The sequence below is a fragment of the Eptesicus fuscus genome, chromosome 3 (genome assembly GCF_027574615.1).
Source record: "Eptesicus fuscus isolate TK198812 chromosome 3, DD_ASM_mEF_20220401, whole genome shotgun sequence".
NCBI lineage: Eukaryota > Metazoa > Chordata > Mammalia > Chiroptera > Vespertilionidae > Eptesicus > Eptesicus fuscus.
Genome location: NC_072475.1, coordinates 105,533,640 through 105,558,406, shown reverse-complemented (window position 1 = coordinate 105,558,406; position 24,767 = coordinate 105,533,640). Strand labels below are relative to the sequence as shown.

The 24,767-nt window shown below is 42.7% G+C and overlaps 1 protein-coding gene across 1 annotated transcript in view; it reads right to left on the bottom strand.

The window, feature by feature from the left end:
- Positions 1-1,594: 1,594 nt before the first annotated feature.
- Positions 1,595-24,767, bottom strand: part of LOC129147594 (transformer-2 protein homolog beta-like) — a 55,135-nt gene continuing 31,962 nt past the window's right edge. Inside the window, 3 exon segments of the mRNA XM_054710217.1 lie at positions 1,595-2,335; positions 2,338-2,467; positions 2,470-2,801. Of these exon segments, the coding sequence (XP_054566192.1) occupies positions 1,737-2,335; positions 2,338-2,467; positions 2,470-2,801 (1,061 nt within the window). The 3' untranslated portion in view covers positions 1,595-1,736.

Genomic DNA, 24,767 nt, shown 5'->3' with positions numbered 1-24,767 from the left:
ACAAAAATGACTGCGGCCACGGAGCAAGCAGGAGGCTTGGCTCCGCACAAGGCTACAAAGTTTTAATTATAGAAGATAAATAAATCCCAGATACCAGGGCCTCCGCTTGGGTCGCTGGGGGGCGTGACCAGCCTACAAACCACCACAGGCCCCTCGCCCAGGCTGCCCCACGCCCCAAGGGAACCCCCACCCTGATCCGGGACACCCTTCAGGGCAAACCAGCCGGCCCCTACCCGTGCAGCAGGCCTCTATCCTATCTAATAAAAGAGTAATGTGCAAATTGACTATCACTTCAACACACAAGATGGCTGCCCCCATGTGGTCAAAGATGGCTGCCCCCATGTGGACACAAGATGGCCGCCACAAGATGGCCATCAGGGGAGGGCATTTGGGAGGGACCAGGCTTGTAAGGGAGGGCAGTTGGGGGCGATCAAGCCTGCAGGGGAGGGCAGTTAGGGGTGACCAGGCCGGCAGAGGAGGGAAGTTGGGGGCAAACAGGCTGGCAGGGGAGCAGTTAGACATCAATCAGGCTGGCAGGGGAGTGGTTAGGGGGTGATCAGGCAGGCAGGCAGAAGCAGTTAGGAGCAATCAGGAAGGCAGGCAGGCAAGCAGTTGGGAGCCAGCATTCCTGGATTGTGAGAGGGATGTCCGACTGCCCATTTAGGCTTGATCCTACCGGAATCATGCCTAAACGGGCAGTCGGACATCCGTCGAAGGGTCCCAGATTAGAGAGGGTGCAGGCTGGCCTGAGGGACACCCCCCCCCCCCCGTGCACGAATTTCGTGCACCAGGCCTCTAGTTTAGTATGTTCACAGAGTTGTGCAACCATCACTCTAATTTAGTTTTTGAGCATTTCATTACCATAAAAAGAAATCTTAAACACAGTCTCTCCCCATTCTCTCTCTCCCAAGTTCTTGGCAACCATTGATCTATTTTTTGTCTCTATGGCTTTGCCTGTTTTGGATATTTCATGTAAATGAAATCATATAATATGTGAACTTTTCTTATTGGCTTAAGTTAGCATAATGTTTTCAAGGTTTATCCATATAGTATCATGTATCTGTTTTTTATTCATTTTTATTGCCAATATTAGGAGTATGCCTAATATTCCTGCAATTAACTGAACATTTATGTCCCTTCCCAAGTTCATATGTTGAAATCTTAACCCTCAATGTGATATTAAAGGGTGAATTCTTTGAGAGGTAATTAGGTCATGAGGGTGAACCCTTATGAATGGAATTAGTGCCCTTATAAAAAGTCCCCAGTGCCAAGCCAGATAGCTCAGTTGTTTGGAGCATCATTCCATAAACCAAAAAGGTTCAGGTTTTTCTTTCTGTTTTTAAAGTAAAAGTAAAACTTTATTGTTGCTTTTTGCCATTTGGTAGCATTTTACACACAGGCTTCGATCTTCAGAATACCCTGGATTTAGTAGAAAAACCCTTTAAATAAAGTTTTGTACAATAAAAACTTCTCAGCAGTCAAAATTTAGACTGTAAAAAAATACATGCAAAACATACTTTTCCTGAAAACACTTAACTTGGAACAAAGCACCGAACTACACAAATGCAGAATGAGAACAGCATTTTACCCACCAAAAGTAGTCATCATAAAAGGTGTAAAAGTCACCTAACTTCACTAGGCACTGTTCACTTTTTAAACAGGAGATAATAAAAAATATTGTCCACAAACAATATCCAAACTCTAAGGTAGGTTTCAGAAAGCCTTCCATTCATGCTTTAATAGCCACGAGGTGAATATGATCGAGATCTGGAACGTGATCTACATCCTCCACGACTAGAGTAAGGAGAAGGTGACCGCCTTCCGCAAATGTGATCCCTGTCTTGAGCAGCTCTCCATCCTCCTCCACCTCCACCTCCTCCTCTGTATGATCTGCTATAGCAGTCCCGGTCGTCATAGCCTCCATCGTATCCTCTGTCGGAGTAATCACGACGGCGTGTAGGTCTCCCCATATAAATTCCTGGTGTTGGGGTATGTGGTCTTTTTGTTATAGAGAAACCACCTCTGATTCTACGTCCATCAAGCTCCATTCCATTGGCACGCTCTTTTGCTTCCTTGGCATCATCTACATTTTCAAAATGTACAAAGGCAAATCCTCTTGAACGTCTAGATTGCTGGTCATATACGATAGACACATCAGCAATGGGGCCATATTTAGAGAATACTTCCCTTAGATCTCTTCCAGTAGTGTACGAGCTCAACCCAAATACTCCAAGACAACAGTTGGGGTCAGGATTTGCCTCCGTTGCAGGCCTGATCACCGGCACCGGTGGGGGCGTGTGCGGGAGGCAACCAGTGGATGTGTCTCTCTCACATCATGTTTTTCTCCCTCTGTCTCTCCCCCTCCCTTCCACCCTCTCCGGTTCCCGACATGACGTCTGCGAGTAGACATGGGACAATGACTGTGGCTATGACGCCTCCGATAACCTCGACTGTAAGACCTGCTAGGATGGATCGTCTATGGGGGCGAGACCGAGATCTTGATCTTGTATAATGCCTTCGAGAACTTCTGGATCTAGACCTGGATTCAGATCTGGACCTGGACTTTGATCTGGAACGTCTGGAGTCTTCCTTGGAGCGAGACCTTGCAGAGGCACACCTCGCAGGTTTCCCAGATCCGTGAGCACTTCCGCTCTGGAACAGAACGGGATTCCGCTCGCTGTAGCTCTGCTCGCTGCTGTGGCTCCTGACTCCCAGCTGCTGCAGCGGCCCCGCTGGGCTCCATGGGCTCCAGCCGAAGCTGCCAACCTCTTGCACCTTCTTTACAGAGGCTGGGCCGCAGCCTGTCAGCGCCCACAAGTTTCCCCGCCCTGAGAACCCAACCGCTCCGCACCGCTGCCACACGGGCCCCAAGTCTCGCCAAGGTCCGGGTTTGATACCTGGTCATGGTCACATACAGGAAGCAGCTGATCAATCTTTCTCTCTCACGTTAATGTCTCTCTCTCTCTCTCTCTCTCTCTCTCTCTCTCTCTCTCTCTCTCTCTCTCTCTCTCCATATCCTCAGGTATGGATTGAAGAAAACGACCACAGAGAACTTCCTCGTTCCTTCTACCATGTGAGAACATGTGAGAACCTGTGAGAACATGTGAGAAGACTGCTGCCAGTGCCTTGATCTTGGACTTTCAGCCTCTAGAACTGTGGGAAGTAAATATTTGTTGTTTCAGCCATCCAGTCTATGGCATTTTGTTATAGCAGCTTGAATGGACTAATACAGTCACCTTGCTTGAATATTCTATGTTTTTATATTCATTCATCAGTTGGTGGACACTTGACTTGTTCCCACTTCTTGGCTCTTATGAATAATGCAGTGATGAGCATTTGTGCATAGGCTTATTTGTGTATGTATGTTTTTATTTATCTTGGGCTTACACCTAAATCTCTGGGTTATATGGTGACTCTATGGTTAACATTCCAAGGAAATGCCAGACTGTTTCCCAAAGTGGCTGTACTATTTTCCATTGTCATCAGCAATGTATGAGGGTTACAATTTCTCCATGTTCTTGCCAACACTTGATATTCTTTTTATTATAGCCATCCTAATGGATATAAAATGGTAACTCACTGTTGTTTGATTTGTATTTCCCTAGTAACTATTGGTGTTGAGCATATTTTAATTGTATTGTTGAGTTGTAAATGTTCCTTATATATTCTGAATATAAGGCTTCCCTCTCCCCTACCTCCAGAGGGTAACCCTTTCCAGCTAACTCAGCAATTATAGGAAAGAGCAAGAAGGAGATGTGAATGCTAGCACATTGAAGGTTATCTTGCCTTGTAAGGTCTGGAGTTATCCTACTTAAGTGGGGGTAGGCTGGGCCAACGTTGTTAACAAGAAGCATTTTTGGTCTATGCAAATACTTGGAAAGGAACAAAGTTTAAGCCTCAAATATCTGCATCAGCAATATTGGAAGAGATAACATTGTCAGGAAGAATCTGAGTCCAGAGATCCCCAATTGCCACCTGCTGCCATAAAAGTCCTATCAATCATTACTATTCAAAGTGTGGTCCTTTGACCAGAAACATATACATTATCTGGGAGCTTGTAAAAAATACAGAATTTTCATGCCCCACTCCAGATCTACTGAATCAGAATTGTTTAAATAAGACTTCCAGTGATCTGTATGCACTTTAGAGTTTGAGACTTACTGCTGCAGGATACTTAAAATAGATTTTAAAACTACATTGCAGAAGGCTTGCCTGGGTACCTGTGCCAGATGGGGCTGGCTGGTTCTCAAGACTGGATTGGGAAAAAACAATAATGCAGGCAAATTTATCTTCAGTGTCCCTAAACCAAGCTCCTCAATCCCAACTCTTTCCTTTTATATTTAGGAGCCCTCTTTAACACACACACACACACACACACACACACACACACACACACCAGAACAAAACAAAAAACACCAGTGCCTTCTCTTGGTTCTACTCCCCTTCTATAGGACAGCATGCACTGTGTAACACTCCAAATGTCATCACCTCAGAGAACAACACCATCAATGGTGTCCACAATTTATATATTTTTTCCAATTAGGAAATGAGAAAACTTAAACCTTTTGGAGAAAAGCCTAAAGACTTCCCCAGATCCTGAAATTACACCAGAAATTATCTTTATTATTTATATTCTATGTCTTGCATTGTGCCAAAAAATAATTGAAGAATTGAAATAAAGGTAGAAAAATATCTGAAAATGCCACGAATGATAGGCTCCATGTACCAAATATATGTCATATTGAACAATATGCTTTGCTAGAAACAGGTTGCAAATCTGGTCCTGAACTTTCTATTAGTCAATGAAAAGAGAAAAAATACTAAGAATTACATGTTCAATATTCAAAAGATAAAAACCAATCAGCTACTCAGAGTTGCCTGGCTATTCTTGGTATTTATGTTTAAGAGAATTTTCTTCTTTAGTCTTCAGATTTCTAGGCAAGAGCTCACAGACCCAAACTCATGAACCCTCAGTGAGTTGACATCATCTTGGGAAAAGGACTCTAACATGAGCATCTTGTATAAACACAGGAGTGAACTAAAGCAGGCAGGGCCTGGGACTAGGGACTACTCTGACATACCCACCGCAGTTCACTGAGACCTGAAGGGTTTATGCTACAAAGAAGGTGTGCCTTGTAGTGCCAGGGGTCTTGTCCAGCATCTAGAAGGGTCCAGGAATCTGGAGAAGGGCTGTGTGTAAATTATTAAAGGGTCTAGAGATGGAACATAATTTTGGAAGGCATTTTGGGGAGTCAGAGAAGACCTAGCTAAAGAAACCAAGTCCTCCTATCTCTCTGGACCCCTTGCTTTTTATTAACACAAATTGTCCTAAAGCAAGGTAGATGTACATATCAAAGGCAAGGTTTAGTATACAGAATCCATTGTCAGATTGGGGGAACTGCCTACGGCTGTTCAGGTGTTTAGCCAGTAGGAGGCAATACCATGTAGATTAAAATGCCCTCAACTGTCTGACAGCAAGCAATCATCTATGCAAATCTTTAGGTGTGGGGAAATGCCCTTAGCCATTTCCAGCAGGCAATCCTCAAGGTTCCATCAACCTTTTGATGAAACTTCTTGCATTTATGACATGCTGGAATTAGCTTCAGGCATTGTAGGTCATCACCTAGATTGGACCAGTCTAGTGAACTATCATGTTTCCTCTTCCTCCTTTTTTCTTCTTCAACTATTATTCTACTGTAGAAAATCTTAAGATGTCTTATCTTGGGTCCAGACCACTGGGTCAAAAGATTTACTCTCTTTTACCTAATAGGGGAACCTGTCTTTGCTCAAATTCTCTTAGAACATTGGAAGTGGCAGGGAGTTTGGAGATCCATAGGTTAATCTCTAAATGTCACCAAGCAGAAAGCCCTGGAAACCGGATGCTTCCAAGGCACAGTCATTGCGCACATGGCCAATGGAGAAGTGCTAGTGTCACTTATGATACTAGCAGTTGGCTGCCAAGTGGTCATGATAAAAGGGAGGGGTGCAGGCTAACTGAAAGCATGTGGAAAGCTGGAAGGGAGAACACAATGTGATATATGCAAGAAAGGATTGATGTAATGGAAAGAGTGCTGGGCTGGTGTTATCTGTGTGGCCATTTATCTGTCTGAATTTTTCTTACTTATAATAAATAATCAAAACAGTTAAAACTTACTAGGCTATCAGCACTTTACACAAACTATGTCAAATTTTCACAACAATCCATAAGAAATTCCTTCTATTTCCTCCATTTTATAGATGAGGAAACTGAGGCACAAAGAATGTCACCTGCCCAAGGCTACTCAATTGAACCCAGACAGTCTGACTCCAGAGTCTGAGCTATGACAACTGAGAGGGTCAGGTTAGATGAATGCTACAGACTTTTCCCACCTCTGCTATTAATTTTCTCTCTTCCTAAACTGGGATACTGGTTGTGATGAGATAGCACATTAAGTGTTTAGCACAGTGCCTGGATCATAAGTGCTCAATAAATGCCAGCTGTTACTATTTCTCATACTTTTACTATTACCATTGCCATTTTATGAAACAAATCAGTTCTGTCATCCCCTCCACAGCTGCCCGAGTGCACAATTAGCCCCACTGAACTGATTAATAGATTCAAACAATGGTCAACTCAGTCATAAAATCACGCAAGCCTGAAGTGATGCTGAAATGAATAGAACTTTCTGTGATGATGCAAATGCTCCATGTATGCACCATCCCACGTGGCAGCCACTAGCAGCATGTGCCTATTGAGCTCTTGAAACAGGGCTATTGGGACTGAGGGACTGAATGTTTCATTTATTTAATTTTATTTGCTTCAAATTTCTTATCTTAATACCCACAGATGGCCAGTGGTTACCATGTTGGACACCTTAGGAGAAAACCTGTCTGGTAGCCAAGAACCCTTGGCAAGAGGACACTAAAGTGTCAGGCACAAGAAAGGACTTTGGGATCCCATCTGGCCACAACTCTGTTGTGTTACAGGTACTTTGAAAACTTGTGGATCTTAGAATGCTCAGGCTAGCTGGTTCCCTCCACCTGGGAAGCGGGGATATGTATTTTAGGGCATAGGTGAGCAAGGTGGTGGAGGAAGGAAGACACTTCCTCACTAGGATGTCCCCAGTTGATTCTTTGTAGAATTGAATTCTTTATTATTGTTAAAAATTATTTTTGGGGTGTGGATAGTTTATACCTCTGCTGTGTGACAGCACTGTGATGTCCCAGTTTTCAGCTGCTCTGTTTCGTGCAGAAATGAAAAAGTGATATCAAGTCATGGCTTGAATATTTAATCAGGAAAAGGATTATCAAAGTGGATGATTAAAGAATTACAGACTTGGAGGAGGATATCTCATAAGCATGTCCATTACAAATTGATATCTTAAGGAAGCCACGTATACATTTCCAGGACACAAATGTGACATTGTGCCTTGCTTTTGAGACTGACTGGCTTTTGAATCAAGAGAGGAGAGGTGGTCAGCCAGGTGGTGATGGTGCCACCTTGATCCTCTGAGGATCCTGCCCATGTTTTTATTTGTTTTTTAAGGAAAGAATTTCCTGATGATATGAGGATATTAATGAGCTCATTTTATCTATGTATGTAAGCATGTGACTGCTATCCCAGTACAAATGACTGGGCCTTATATCATGTTCTGGTTCTAAATATTTTGAGCAATAAAGAAGTCCCTCCCATACTCCCCACTTCTCCCAAAAAGTGTTGATTGAGTGAATAATTCCATGGTTGTCAAAATGTGCAGAAATGAAACTGAAATCTAAGAAGGATTGCTTATGTTAGGCCAATTTTAAATGATAGTTATTAAGAGAGTTTTCATATAGGAAAGGCTTTGTTGAGACTGAAATGTGAAAAACCATCGCCAGGAACACAATGGTCTTATACATAAAGAAATATCTCTTTGCTGCCTCGAAATCACATCGGCCAGTGTCTGAGTGGTGAGTGCTAACACAGCAGCCCACCCTGGCATTTGCCCTTACTCACCACCATCCCATTGAGTTCACCTCCAGAGTGCCTTGTACCAGGGCTGTGGCCTCTCAGGCTGTCTGAAAACAGATACCAGGCCATCTGCCCTCTTGCCTTCCACCCAAACACAGCTGTTGGGCCCCATCCCAGCTCTAGCCATCTGCAGGAGGAACAAAGGGCCCCCTCTCTTCACCCTCCTCCTGGGTGCCCAGGGAGACTGAGAAGTCCTGGAGTTCTCTAGGCCTAAGTGAGGAAGGGAAAATGGAAGAGGCAGCCAAACCCTCTGCTAGTGACAGGCCTTTACTCCCTTCTGGCTGTCTGAGTCAAAGAAAGCCTTCATTTATGCCCCAAACATGTGTTGGGCTCTTACAAGTGTCACACCCTGGACCAAGCTCTGGGGACTCAAGGATGAGACCCACCACTGGCCTCTAGTGAGGACAATGGACATCTGCACAGCCAAGGTTGGTAGAAGTGAAGGGGTTTTAGGAACCTAGCGGAGGGATGTTTGATTCAGGCAGAGGTGATCAGAGAAGTCTTCCCCAAGAGGTGACATCCAGTCTGGCATCTGGAAATAAGTCATCCTGGGCACCAGAATGGGAAAGGCTGCCCCAGCGGGGAATCTAGGCAGTCCTGCATGGTGCGGTGTGGCGTAGGAAGAGGGAGGTGATGAGGGGAGAGGCAGATTATAGAGGGCCTTGATACCCATCAGCGAACGGGGGTGGGCAAGTGAAAGGCTATGGGTGTGGGAGGGTGACAGTCAGCTTTGAGATTGGGAAGATTCTCCAGATGGTAGGGAAGAGAAGGGATTTGAGGCAACAAGATTGATTAAGAACAGCCACAGAAATCCAGAGGACAAATAATAGTGGCTATATGAAGTGATAGTGGAAATGAAGAAATTAATTCGAGGGAGAAATCCTTACCAAAAAACATCTTAGCTCTAAACCCTCTAAATCAGTTTCCAAGTAATTCTGAAATTCCTAGTATGCTCCACGAAAAAGGAACTCAATGCTACTCTTTTTAGATAGGAAAGAGTTTGGCCTTACAGGGACAGCTATTGCCTAAATGGGCCTAAGAGCCACCTGGCAGCCATAAATGGTAGAAGATGGCATGTCAGGCTACTCTTAGAAAGGATGTTTACCAAGAGATATCTCACTTGCTGAAATGGCTCCAATCCAAACTATGGCATTTACCTATAAACCACATTCCAGTTAGATGTTCAAAACCACCAGGAGAGATCACCTTTCTGAAGGCAGTTTGTTCAGCTGGCTGCAGTTGGCTCTAAGGTGCTTTTGGCCTGATAGGGAGCAAACCATGGCAGTGGGGGGCAGCCTCACAGGAGAATGGTCCCGGTCCTGCCTCTTCCCTCTTGCCCCGCTCCATAGGTGCAGATGCTGCCCACCAGGCCCTGCATGTCAAAGGCCAAGGGGCTGTTCAGTTTGTTGTTTTTTTGTTGAAGGGAAAGAAGGCCAAGGCCCTTTCTGTTCCAATACCCTTCATTCTTGGCCTCCTCTAAAGTACACAGAGTTCAGACTATTAAGAGCATGTACAGAGAATCATAAACCAAAAAAAGGGATCAAAACCTGCTCCTCTTGGGAAAGCAGACATTAAATATTAGTGACAATCTGATGGATGAGATCAGAGGAAACAAAGATGCCCGGCTCCATCCATTAGATCTATGCAATGGACTCAGTACTGTCTCCAAGAGAGAACCTGGGACCAGGCCCACCGCTTAAAACCCCAGATTCTAATAATAAAAAATACTTCCAAAACATTTTGTTATTTGCAGAATTTGGCATTTTTAATTGACCTAACAGCTAGACTAAAACTCTACAATCTGTTCAAGTCACTGAAAACTCACACCATTATTTTCTTTTCTCAGTGATGAATCTTCATTTCCATTCTGAGAAGTTCTTTTTTATTTTTAACACATAAAAATTTTAAAATTACAACTGCTAAAAATAACCATGGGTAGATTTTTTTTTAATCCCATTTATTCAGTTTCTCAGCCCCCATAGCACTGCCACTCTCCTCTAACGAGTTGTTTGGATTTATTTCATAGGTTTTAAAATATATATACTTTCTATTTCTTTAATTCTTGCATTTCAGATCATCTTTAGTTAATGTCACCCTAAATTAGACATTATAAAAACAGTAGGTAAGCTTATTAATTTAGCTGACTCATAATTTCTTACATAAAAAGCTAACCATCAGTTTTAGAAGACATGATAAATTAATATTATAATCTTCCAAACAGATTGCTAAGGGCCCACGGATTACCGCTTAGTACCTTAATTGAGAAAGGTGGTTTTTTTCCCCTGGTGTTATTCCTTTATATTAAGGGAGTAAAAGAGAGTCTTTTTTGAAGTCAATCTTGTTTTTAAAATTTATTGGTTTTCAATCCTCTATGCCTTGATTCCAAGAGCGCTGATCTTTGTCAAGTTCCTTCACATCCCTGGGCCTCAGTGTGTATATCATGAGAGGAAAAAGTAAATTGATAAGGTCTCAAAAGTTTGAGTTTTATGGTTTCCTCATTTAAGTGCTCCTTCCTCATTCTGTTTAAGAGAATCCCTACTCTTTGCTCCGGTGCAGTCCCTGAAGGTCCCAATGACAGCATTCCTTATGTCCATGCCCCCCTTACTGTGGCCCTTGAACCCCACTCCTTCAACCGGAGAACCCTCCACACAGTTTGCCCTCCAAAACCCACATACTTTTGTTAGCCCAGAAGGGCAAGTCACATGATTTCCCTATGCTTGTCTAGAAGTTGCTCAGTCAAAATATTTCTCAGCATTTCTTTCACTTCATTTATTCCCTTCAAATCCCACTTTGTTCTCAGGCTCAGAATCTCAGCACATGGTATTCTAAAAGGGAAAATGTTGTGGTATTCAGTTCCCCTCACTTACCTGTCCTTAAAGTCTTTTTTATATCCTACTCTCTTCTAAACCTATATAAATATATATCTTTGAGTTAGTGACCATATCAACCACAATTATTTCTTCTTCATCCCCTCCTCCTCCTCCTCCTTCTTCTTCTTCTTGCTTGAAATATAAACTCTCAATACAAATTCTGCAGGCAACACAGTTCTGCCCTTCCAGACAAATGCTGAGGTTGTCATTATAACAGCCATACTCATTTTGCATTAGAAACAAAACAAAAAGAAAATGCTTTAGGAATTCCAAAAACCCAGTGTTCTAGGAGCAAAAATGGAAGCACAAAATCAAGGTATTTTAGAGGAAGAAGAGTCCTTTGAGGTGATGCAATGGAATGCCCCCCACCCCCCAATTTTACAGATAGAAACTGCCAGTTTGCAACTGGGAGACTGAAAATCGCGTTGCCAGTGGTGGCAGAGTCAAAACCAGAAGCAGAGAAAACAGCTGCCTCCCAGACCACAACCCTCTCTGCCTCAGTTTCTTCAACTGTAGAGTGCGAAGTGCAACACAACTGTAAAGGAAGCACTGGAGTACAAGAGGATGCTGAAAGGTGGATGACTTACTATGTGTAAGTACTGTGAACAGCTGCTGGCACAGAGCCAATGCTCTATAACTGTCAGTTCTTATTAGCAAAAGTACTAAAAATCAATGTTGTGGGAAAAGAATGTCCTATAGTCTCACTGAGTGAATTTTGTAAAAACTATGGCATTTTTAAAATGGATTTTCCATTAAAAATATGGAGGATAGGATTTGGCCCCAAATGTCAAGTTCGTGAGAATTATTTATACTGATAAATAAATTCACTTACATAAAATGTAATAATAAAAATATTAAAATAAAAATATCCAGTATCACAATATGTTTTGTAAGGTAGATGACATTACAAGGGCATAAGGAAATCCTTCATAATCTGTTCTTTTTTTTTTTTTACCAAGTTTTATGAAATATTTATATATCTTCCTCTATTTATATTCCTTAGTATTTTCCCTTTTTCTTTTCCATCCTGATTGTCTCTACTGAGAAACAAATTTAGGGCCTTCTAGAATTATAAAATGGCCATGTATTTGAAAGTAGCAGTCTGTTCTTTCTATAACCCAATAATACTATCTGTTCATCAAACATGCAACTCTGTTTTTAGTTATATTACCTGCTCCCTTATCCCTCTCATACTTTCATTCTTAAGCAGGAATAGAGAGGAGATAGTGAGAAATATTCAAAGAGGAATGGCTTAAAATGCTAGAATATCAGTATGTCAATACACTTACAACATAATGTTCATGGAATATAAATAGAAGAAGAATGGAGAGATGAAAATAACTAAGTTATTTGCAAAGTGGCTGAAGATGTGGTATACATTTAGATTTCCCTTTCAAATGTCAAGTTTGTGAGAATATTTTAAAATGTATGGGTATTTTACATATGTATAATAATTTATATAGATCCTTAAGAATATCAGATTAATTCTGGGTAACTTTGTGCATGATTAAAGTACTGAACTGTATATGAGTTTATTTTCCAGTTGGTCATATAACCTTGTCATTTCTTCTGAATAAAAAAAAAATTCACATACACCCAAGGATGGACACACACACACACACTTCCAATACGGATATTTTAGCAGAAACCAGTTTTTATTTTATTTTTTTGTTAATTCTCATCCAAGGATATTTTTCTATTGATTTTTAGAGAGAGTAGAGAGAGGAGAGAGAGAGAGAGAGAGAGAGAGAGAGAGAGAGAGAGATTGGTTGCCTCACACACACCCCAAACAGGGCCAAGATTGAGCCTGCAACCTAGGTATGTGCTCTTGACTGGAATCAAACCCTGGACCCTTCAGTCTGAGGGCCAAGGTTCTATCCACTGAGCCAAACCAGCTAGGGCAGAACCAGTTTTTATTTTAGACAGTTTTAATTTTAGGTCTTATTCAAGATTGGGTTCTCTTGAAAGTACTCTCTGAGATTGTTTAGTGTGCAGGATGTTCATTCAGTAGTGCCCTTGGGATCAATATTTCTGAAAATGGGGAAGGAAAGCAGGCCCCTTGGCCACCTGGCAGCCTCAGCTGACCTTACATTCTGCCCTGGAGCTAGGGTGGCCATTTAAGTATCCCACAGGAGGTCAAAAGGTGGAGCTTTTTGTGTCTGCTTCCATCATTCAATGGATATGGCTGCCCCTGAAAGGGCCTATTCCTGCGTGAGGCTCCTCTCGGACACTGAGAGAGTCCTGGAGGCTGACAGCTGAAGGCTGTTTGCCAGCCCAGCTGCCCTCCCAGCAGCAGAGGCAATAAGACCTTCCTTCAGGAGACATCTGGTGGGCCCATCACTGAGACCACCATGGGTCTGGTCCTTACTAACTGTGTGCATTTTGGTCACTTTGCCTCTCTGGGTTTCTACTTTATCTTGGCTGAGATCATCTCCAGGTATAAAAAATCTATTTTTTTAAAATAAAAATAAATTTTCATAACTTGTCTTCTATCTTGTCTTTAGCAAATGTAGAAAATAATCCTATGGACATATAATAAAAAGATATACACATGCATACATGTGATGGAAAGTCTTCTGTTTCTTTTGTTACAACAGGAGTTTGGCCAGAGAATAGAAGCAAGAGGAGAAGTGAGAGTTATTAGAAAAAAACTCCATTCTTAGGCAATGATGAAAAGCTACCAAGGTGGCCACATAATGTGTGTCTCTTGAACGTAAAAAATAAAAATAAGGTTGTTTTCTTAAGCCTTTAGATCTCTCTACCTAACAGTGATGAGTTCTCTCTATGAATTGGCCCAATGGTAGGAACATTACAATGTACCCTTCTCATTTCTTCCTTTATCAGCCAGCCCACAGAATATTCCACCTCCTCCCAGCTAGATTTTTTCAAGACTATTGTGGGCATCTGCAGTGTGGAAACCAGATGGCAGTTTTCTTGACTCTGACTATTCTACTTTAACAGCCTATCTTCAAGAAACTCCCCCAAAGAGTATGCTGCAGATAGGGTCAGGATGGGAAAATAGTGGATTCAGGTCATCTGAGAACACAGGACCCCAACTACCAGGTGATGTGAAGACAGTTTAAAGACAAAACTTTGTGCAGAGACTTTCAATGGTCTATTGATGGGTAAAATATGCAACATGGTGAAACATATCCAAGAAATAGGTCTCTCATTCTCTATTTGAGTGTAGACAGGATCAGCCATTTGTAGGTAGGGGCTGATTGGTTGGAGAAAGTGTTTTGATGTCTAATAGAACTTACCATTTTCTAGACTTTGGGATATATCTTTGTCTCATGGTGAGAATCTCAGGATATATTAACTTGGTTGTTAATTTTTGGTTGCTAGGAGAAAATAGTTAGGGCAGCATGCATGGTGAAAAGAAGGATTCTGGGGTGAAGAAAGATAGAGTGCTCTATTGGTTTTCAAATGCCAGTCTGCAATCTGGATGCTTCAGAATTACTTGGGGAGTTTGTTAAAAATAGAGATTTCTGAAACCCATTCTCAGAAATGTTGATATAGTAACAAAGTCTCCTGTTCGATTCTGATATGCAGTTAGGCTTAAGAACTATAGGAGTAGTTAGACTATAACACATTAATTATTGGGATTCACCTATTACTCAAATATATGGTTGTTAAGTATCCTCAATGGGAAAGTTGCTCAGCTAAGTTCTGTGGGATTTATACATATGTATAAGCCATACGCTGTCTTGGATCCCTTGAACATAAATAAGCAGAGGACTAGATAGGTAGGCAGGTAGATGACAGAGTTATTCTCAGGCATCAGTTTACAGTCCAGGAGGATAGAGAGAACAGAATGGAACTATGATGCCAGGGGGAAATAAGCAGATGTTTTAAACCAAGTAAAGAAAGAAGATTGAACTTCCCAGAATGGTCCCTGGTTCAGATGTTCAAAGGTTAAAGAAGACAACTATTAATTTCAAAATCATAACTTCTTAGAAAATTCAGTGAAATCATGTATGTAGTACTTACCATAGTATGTGATAATCATCAATAAATTGATGAAATTAAAATTGCAGGATATTTAAAGGACTATGGGCAAATACCTTTTTTCAAAATTATCTCTCCCTCTTTACCCACCACAGTGCTATAATTTGTTTTGTTTACTGGGTTTTGAAGTCATTCTGGAAAAGTATTTTATTGAAGAAAGTATTTTGAAAGTCTCATTTTAATTTTCTAATTTCTTTAAATTTCTAATAGTCAAGGAAGAAGAAGAAAAACAGGGGACACATGGGAGGACAGAAGTCAGAAAGGTGTTGAAGTGGTGTCAGAGGCTAAATTTTATATCCCTGGCATTCTTATTGTAGAAGCCACCCTCTTGAAAGTGGTCAGCAGTCCAAGGCAGGTTGTATGGCCCATGTGATCATTCAGAGCCTGGGCCTTCCACCTAATGGTCCCTTCTTCCTCTCAGCAGCTGGCAGATGGGGAAGAGACTATGGAGAAGGTTCCTCTGTTTCTTACCCACTTGGGTCTTTACCAAGCTCTTAAGCTCACATTCCTTTGGTGAGAAGCAATCATTTGACCCATCTAGACATAAGTGGGTGGAGGGGGGAGGGGGGGGGCGGGGGGAGGGGGGATGGGGAAGGCTGAGAAACGTAGCCCCTGGCCATACAGGAGGACTCAGGACTGGAGAGGAGTCAGAAACAGAGACACATTCATGAAGAGGAGTTAGAAACAAAGAGAAAGGCCAAAGTCAAGAAATAAGACAACAAGAGAAAGGCTTGGACAACAAGAGAAAGGCCAAAGTCAAGAAATAGGTCAATGTATAAATGTACCTCAGTTAAACAAACTTTTTTAGGAAGAAGAAAGGTGTTAAGCTGTGGAGAGAGGAGAAGGGAAAGCATTTGGGGAGCTTATAAAGGATTGAATGAGAACAGAAGCCTTGGCTGAAAAGATGAGAAATTATGCTAGAAAAAGATGAGAAATTATGCTAGAAATCTGGTCTTTAGAGCTGTGACAAACATGGTGAGCTGGCCACCAAGTGTTCATGCTTCCCCTGGCCAGCCCCACGCCACATTTTACATCCTCCACACTCCTTACATGTAGATGGGCTATGTGATTGGTTCTTACCAATAGAATGTAGCAGAAGACTTTTGTAAAAGATGAAGTGAGCCAAAGGGCCAAGAAGCACATGTATCTCCATTAGAGTATCATTCACCATCTGCCACTGCTAAGAAGATACAGCAAAAGAAAGAGCCAGAAGGTGAAAAGGGTTTGGTCTCTGAATGTTCACATTGAAGGCCATACAGCCTAGAGGACTTCAGTATAAATGGGAAAGAAACTTTAAGTATCTGAGATTTCAAACTTCATCTGGGTCAGTAACAAGCTTTATTTAACACATAGTAAAGGTCAAACAAGATCTGCGTGGAGCAGAGCCAATTCAAGAATCAAGGTTATAAGACCTTGAATTTCTCTCCTCCACAAATAAAATATTGAAGGCTGGCAAATACAGCTATTCCACATGCCTCTTTAGGCAATCATCACGACCAAGTATAGGGAAACTCTCTACTCCACCCCCGCCCCCCCATACTCCCAACTTCTAAAATAAGCTTCAGACTCCTACTTTGGGGATTTATTTCTCTTCCTTAAGACCTCCATCTGTCATCTTCTAAATGACTTTTATTATAGATAAAAATATTGGAGGAGAGAAAGGACACCGAGTGTTTAGTTTCACTTTTTGAGGAGAGGGGATAAAGTAACAATCAAATAAATAGGTGAAAGTTGAGTTGTAAAGAAGAGGGTAGTGACCATGAGAACATTATTGTGTCTTTGACCTTTGTGTGTGCTAGGGGAGGCAGTTCTTTAGTTTGACTAATCATTGATGGGCTGTAGGTGGGCAAAGCTGGGCTTAGAGTTCAATTTGGAAAAAGGAACTAGAGAAGAGTTGAGTTATTCTGCATAAAAGTTTAAGGAAGAGAGTTGAAAAAAGGAAGAAAGGTGGAAAGAGAAGAATGACCTTCTACTCCAGGGACATTTATTGAGTCCCTAATATGTGCCAAGTTCTATTCTAGGACATGAAAACAAGCCTTGCACAAAATGGACAAGGTCTCTGGGGACTCACAAGCTAGGGAAGTGACAAACAATAAGTAACTGAACAGATAAATGAGAAAATTCAGGGGATGTGATGGTGAAGGAGGCTCCATATTTGAGAATGGATGTCACCTCGAAGAGGCAGTACTGAAGCTGAGACTATTCCCATCCAGAATTTGCAAGTATCTTAGAGCAAAGTGCCTCCAGTGCATGCAGGTTACAGACCAATCCTGTACTCCTTGTCCTGCTAATTCTCCCCCTCTTCGCTGCAATGATGTAACGTTATTTTTCAATGGACAATAAGCATGTATTGAGCCCTTCTTTGTATGCTATGGATAAATATTTGCTGCTTCCTGGGGTCCCCAGAGAAAAGGCAGTGAACTCCTGGATTTAAATGATTTGATCTCACGCTTGCCTACAGGCAGAAGAATAAAGCTTACTACAAGACCCCTGAGATTCCTCAGCTATCCTGAGGGGAAGATGCTCCCACCCTCCCCTTAGTGAAGAAGTGAAGATTTTCTTCCCAGTGGGCCAAAGGTGACTTCCTGGTGAAGCTTGCAGTGCAAAGGCACCAGCTCTGCCCTGAGCAACTGCTGAGCCCTGCCGAACTGCTGCCTGGAGAGTTGAGAGTGAAGGAAAAGAAGGAGCTCCATCTAGTGTTGTTACAAAATCAGACCTAAAGCATCCTGAAAGATTTCTCAGGTGACAAACACGCCCTACTCAGAGATACAGATAACAAAATAGTAGTTACCAGAGGGGAAGGGGGTGCAGGGGAGGGTAAAATGGGTAAAGGGGGTAAAATATATTGCAACAGAAGCAAACTAGACTTTTGATAGTGAGCGTGCAATGGGGTATTTAAATATTGAATTACAGTGTTGTAATCTGAAATTTATATAATTAACCACTGCTACACCAATCCTAATATATAAAAGCCGTGGGTTGTAACCACCAAGGCTCGACCAACTGGAAGTCAGTCCTGCAGTCAGCACTGGATTGCTGTGGCAGGTGCAGTGCCCCAGCACTGACTGCTGAGGGGGCTATGAATCAGGGCCAGAGAGAGGCCTGAAGAGAGAAGCAGGGACTGATCCGTTGCCTCTGAGGCAGCTTTTGATCAGCACTTGCCTCTCTCTTTCTCTCCCAGTCTGGCCAGCAGCAGCACCTCCATTTCTCTCTAGGCCTCCACCAGGGCTGCTGATCAACCCCGCCTTTCTGATCAGGCCCCAGTGATAGGCCCAGAGACGCTGACTGGCATAGGAACTGACCAATCTGAAACAAATGTGGGTGCTGTGAAGAACCAATGGCTGCCTAGGAGGCAGAGCTTTTGACACTGACTGGCATAGAAACCAACCAATCAGAACCAAATCTGGGTGCTGTGGGGAGCCAATGGCTGCCTAAGAGGTGGAGCTTTTGATGCTGACTGGCATAGAAACCAACCAGTCAGAACCAAATCTGGGTGCTGTGGGGAGCCAATGGCTGGCTAGGAGGTAAAGCTTTTTATGCTGACTGGCATGGAAACCAACCAATCAGAACCAAATCTGGGTGCTGTGGGGAGCCAATGGCTGCCTAGGAGGCAGAGCTTTTGATGCTGACTGGCATAGAAACCAACCAGTCAGAACCAAATCTGGGTGCTGTGGGGAGCCAATGATTGCCTAGCAGGCAGAGCAGAAATAAATGACATAGAGAAAAACAAACAAACAAACAAACAATACAAAAGATCAATGAAACCAAGAGCTGGTTCTTTGAAAGGATAAACAAGATTGATGAACCTCTCGCTAGGCTCACCAAGAAACAAAGAGAGATGACCCAAATAAACAAAATCACAAATGAAGAGGTTAAGTAATAACTGACCCTACTGATATACAAAGGATTGTAAAAAAAATACTACCAACAACTCTACTCCAACAAACTGGACTACTCGACGAAATGGAAACAATTCCTAGAAAAATACAAGCTTCCAAAACTCAATCAGGAAGAATAAAAAAACCTGAATAGACTGATAACTACTGATGAAATTGAAATAGTAATCAAAAAGCTTTCCAGCAAACAAAAGCCCTGGACCAAATGGCTTCACAGGGGAGTTTTATCAAACATTCAAAGAAGAACTAAAACCAATCCTTCTCAGACTATTCCAAAAAGTTCAAGAGGAAGGCACACTTCCAAGATCTTTCTATGAATCCAGCATTACCCTAATCCCAAAACCAGATAAAGAAAGCGAATTACAGGCCAATATCCCTAATGAACATAGATGCTAAAATCCTCAACAAAATTCTAGCTAACTGTTTCCAGCATTACATTAGAAAAATCATACACCATGACTAAGGTGTTATTCCAGGGATGCAAGGCTGGTACAAATCAATAAACGTGATATATCACATAAACAAATTGAGAGACAAAAAACACATAATCATATCAATTGATGCAGAAAAGGCATTTGACAAAGTCCAAACACCCTTTTCTGATAAAAATGCTCAGCAAAGTGGGAATAGAATGATCATACCTCAACATAATAAAAGACTTATATGACAAACCTACAGCCAACATCATACTCAATGGGAAAAAATTAAAACCATTTCCACTAAGAACAGGAACAAGACAGGGATGCCTGCTTTCACCACTCCTGTTCAACATAGTACTAGAAGTACTAGCCATAGTGATCAGACAAGAAGAAGAAATAAAAGGCATCCAAATTGGAAAAGAAGAAGTAAAGTTGTCATTATTAGCAGATGACATGATACTGTACATAGAAAACCCTAAAGACTCCATAAAAAAATTATTAGACTTAATAAATACATTCAACAATGTAGCAGGATACAAAATTAATGCCAATAAATCTATGGCATTTTTATACAACAATAGTGAACTTACAAAAAGAGAAATTAAAAAACAATCCCATTTACCATTACACAACAAAAATTAAGATACCTAGGAATAAACTTAACTAAGGAGGTAAAAGACCTCTACTCAGAAAACCACAGGATGTTGAAGAAAGAGATAGAGTGAGACATAAACAGATGGAAGAACATACCGTGTTCATGGATTGGTAGCATCAATATCATTAAAATGTCCATACTACCCAAAGCAATCTATAGATTCAATGCACTCCAAATTAAAATACCAATGGCATATTTCACAGATCTAGAAAGAACTCTCCAAAAATTCATCTGGAATAAAAACAAACAAACAAAAACAACAACAAAAACCCCCTGAATAGCTTCAGCGATCCTGATAAAGAAGAACAAAGTAGGAGGGATCTCAATACCAGATATCAAGCTGTATTACAAAACCACTGTCTCAAAACTGCCTGGTACTGGGAAAGAACAGACATATAGACCAATGGAATAGAGAACCCAGCAATTGACCCAAACCACTATGCTCGATTAATATTTGACAAAGGAGGCAAGAACATACAATGGAGTCAAGACAGTCTCTTCAATAAATGTTGCTGGGAAATTTGGTTAGACACATGAAAATAATGAAACTAGACCACCAACTTACACCATACACAAAAATAAACTCAAAATGGATAAAGGACTTAAATGTATGACGGGAAACCATAAAAATATTAGAGGAATCCACCAGCAGCAAAATCTCAGATATATGCCAAAGCAATATCTTCACTGACACAGCTCCTAGGGCAATAGAAACTAAAAGGAAAATAAACAAATGGGACTACTTAAAAAAAGATTTTGCACAGCAAAGTAAATGGTCAACAAAACAACACGAAAACCCACAGGGAGAAGATATTTGCCAATGATATCTCCAATAAGGGTTTAATCTCCAACATTTACAGGGAACTCATACAACTTAACAAAAGGAAGATAAACGACCCAATCAAAAAATGAGCAAAGGACCTAAATAGACACCTTTAGAAAGAGGACATACAGAACCCAGAGACATATGAAAACATGCTCAAAGTCACTAATCATCTGAGAGATGAAAATCGAAACAAAAATGATGTACCATCTCACACCTGTCAGAATGGCTGTCATCAACAAATCAACAAACAACAAGTGCTGGCAAGGATGCGGAGAAAAAGGAACCCTCTAGCACTGCTGGTGGGATTGCAGACTGGTGCAGCCACTGTGGAAAACAGTATGGCGTTTCCTCAAAAAGTTAAAAATGGAACTCCCATTGGACCCAGTAATCCCACTTCTAGGAATATATCCCAAGAAACTAGAAACACCAATCAGAAAGGATATATGCACCCCTATGTTCATAGCAGCACAATTTACAATAGCTAAGATTTGGAAACAGCCTAAGTGCCCATCAGCAGATGAGTGGATTAGAAAACAATGGTTCATCTACACAATGGATCATTACACTGCCATGCAAAAGAAGGAACATTTACCATTTGCAACAGCATGGATGAACCTGGAAAGCATTATGCTAAGGGAAATAAATCAGTCAGAGAAAGATAAACATCACATGATCTCACTTTTATATGGGATATAATAAACAATACAAACTGAAGAACAAAAATAGATCCAGAGACAAGGTAAGTCTGAACAGACAGTCCAACCTCAGAGAGAGGCGGGGGTGGGACTTGAGATCAACCAAAGGACTTGTATGCTTGCATATAAGTATAACCAATGGACACAAATACTGGGGCGATGGAGGCTTGTCCTGGGGGGATGGGAGGGACGGGGTGGTGTCAATGAGGGAAAAAGGAGACACACGTAATACTTTAAAACAATAAAAATCAAACAAACAATCATTTAAAGTTCCCCTGTGTCTTTTTATGGTTTGACTAGTAGCCCATTTGCACGAAGATTCGTGCAATAGACCTTCATTCACCTGGCTGCCTGCACCAGTTTTCTGCCGGCACCGGGGACCCAGGCCTTGGCTGTGGCCACCACCTTCTACCTTCTTTCAGGGTCCCGGTGCCTGCAGAAAACTGGTGCAGGTGAAAACTGCACCCTAGCGTCCCTGTGACCCTATCGCAGGAGCACGCACCTGGCTGGCGCCCAAGGCCCGGAAAGCCCCGGGCGGCTTCCCGGGCCTTGGGCTCCGCCCCACCCCAGTGTCCCTGCGACCCGATCGCAGGAGCCGGTTAGGCTGGCTCCTGTGATGGGAGCAGGTGCTTCCCTGCAACGGTTTCCTGGTGGGCGTGGTTGATGGGCGTGGCTTGGTTGGTGGGCGTGGCTTGGGCGTAGCGAAGGTGCGGTCAATTTGCATATTTGTCTATTATAAGGTAAGATAGCTCTTTTTTTTTTTTAGCTCTGAATAATATTCATTCTATGAATGTGCCACATTTTATTTATATACTAGAGGCCTGGTGCACGAAATTCGTGCATGGGAGGGGGGTGTCCCTCAGCCCAGCCTGCACCCACTCCAATCTGGGACCCCTCGAGAGATGTCTAACCCAGTGGGATCAGGCCTAAACGGGTAGTCGGACATCCCTCTCACAATCCAAGACTGCTGGCTCCCAATGCTCGCCTGCCTGCCTTCCTGATTGCCCCTAACCGCTTCTGCCTGCTGGCCTGATCAATGCCTAACTGCTCCACTGCTGGCTCGATTGCCCCTAACTGCCCTCCCTTGCTGGCCTGGTAGCCCCCAACAATCTTCCCCTGCAAGCCTGGTCACCCTTGATTGTCCTCCCCTGCAGTCCTGGTCCCTAACTGCCCTCCCCTACAGGCATGGTCCCTCCCAACTGTCCTCCCCTGCTGGCCTGATCACCCACAGCTCCCCTCCCCTGATGGCCATCTTGTGGCGGCCATCTTGTGTCCACATGGGGGCGGCCATCTTTTTTTTTTAATAAATATTTATTGTTCAGATTATTACAGATGTTCCTCTTTTTCCCCCCCATAGCTCCCCTCCACCTGATTCCACCCCATATATTTTTGTCCAGTCTATTCCCGCATCCCTCACACCCCCTTCCCCCTGAGAATTGTCAGTCCACTCCCTTTCTGTCATTATTCCTTCAAATAGGTTTTCAATATCTTGCCCTCTCTCTTCTTCTGGCACCCCCATAATTCGGATGTTGGTACATTTGAAGTTGTCCCAGAGGCTCCTTACACCATCTTCATTTTTTTTTTCTTTTTTCTTTTTCTTTTTGTTTTTCTGGTTGGGTGATTTTTGCTTCCTCACATTTCAAATCTTTGGTTTGAATCTTGGGGTCCTCTAGTCTACTGTTGGATTTCTGTATATTATTCTTTATTTCAGACAGTGTATGCTTAATTTATGACTGGTCCTTTTCCATTTTTTTGACATTCTCATTAGGATCCTTGAAGGTCTCACTAAGTTTCTCTGCAGTTTCTAGAAGATTCTTGAGTAACCTTATAACTGTGGTTTTGAATTCTATATCCAGTAGTTTGCTTTCCTCCTTTCTTTCATTCATGACATGTTTCTTTGTCTTCGCATTTTGGCTACTTCCCTGTGTTGATGGAGTGGCTTTGTGTGGTAGGTGACCTATAGGGCCCAGTGGCTCAGCCTCCCCAATCACCTGAGGTGGACACTCTTGTTGCACCCTTTTGTAGGCTGGGTGCACAGTCTTGTTGTAGTTAAGCCTTGATTGCTGTTGGTACACTGGGAGGAATTGACCTCCAGGCCAATTGGATGTGAGTGAGGATCAGCTGTGTCTATAATGGAAGAACTGCTGTGCTGGAGACACCCTTATGGGGCAGGACTTGCTTCAGTGGGGCTTTGGTGCTCACTGAGTCTGCCCCCCCCATTTTTTTAAAAATATATTTTATTGATTTTTTACAGAGAGGAAGGGAGAGGGACAGAGAGTTAGAAACATCGATGAGAGAGAAACATCGATCAGCTGCCTCCTGCACACCCACTACTGGGAATGTGCCCACAACCAAGGTACATACCCTTGACCGGAATCGAACCTGGAACCGTTCAGTCCGCAGGCCGACGCTCTATCCACTGAGCCAAACTGGTTTCGGCTGAGTCTGCCTCTTGAGTGTGTCACTTATGGATGTGAAGGGTTGAAATCTAGTGTTGTCTCACACTGACCACTAGGTACACTGGCTCCTGGATCTTCAAGGAGGTGCAAATCAGCTACTGTCTGAGGCCACCCAGCAGGAACTACTGCAAGATCTGCAGATTTCTCCTCTTTGTTTGGGGTTTGGAAGTTTTGGAGCTGTCTGATCAGCTGCAATTTGTTAGGTTAAGCTGCAAAAGGGCAGGCCATTCATATGCAAAAGCCGCTGTGCACAGCTCCTGTGGGTGTGTAAATTGGGCGGGGCGGGGTCTCAGGGAATCACTAGGTCGTGGCAACCAGCGATGGCTGCCAGTCAGCCCTCTCTGCGTCTCAGCGTTTCCGCGTCCCGACGTCCTGCGCCCCAGCACAGTAAACAATGATTCTTGCACGCACCTCTGTGAGAAAGCCACCCTCACTTTCTGACCTGATGCCAGACAGTCCAGTTTCTCCCCGTAGGAGTCTGGGTCCTCAGAGTCTTGCCAGAAACTGGAGTTCAGAGCAGTCGGGAGCTTGAGTCTCCCTCTCGCTTGAAAAAGACAAGCACGTCCCCAGTTGCCAGCCCTCTCCACGTGCTCCTCTGTACCTCTGCTTTTCCACAGCTCTGCACCTCCTACACAGTCTCAATGCTCTTTTTTCTTTCCTTCTAGTTGTAGAACTTCCATTCAGCCAGCTTTCCTGTGGTTCTGGATGATAGTAGTTTTGTCTTTTAGTTGTAGTTTTGGTGTGGTTGTGAGAGGTAGCACGTACAGGTGTATACCTTATGCCGCCATCTTGGTTTCCCTGGGGGAAGCCATCTTTGACCACACGGGGGCAGCCATCTTGTGTTTTGGAGTGATGGTCAATTTGCATATTACTCTTTTATTTGATAGGACTAGCCTTTTGGAGAACATTTTGGTTGCTTCCAAATTTTGGCAACTTTGCATAAAGCTGC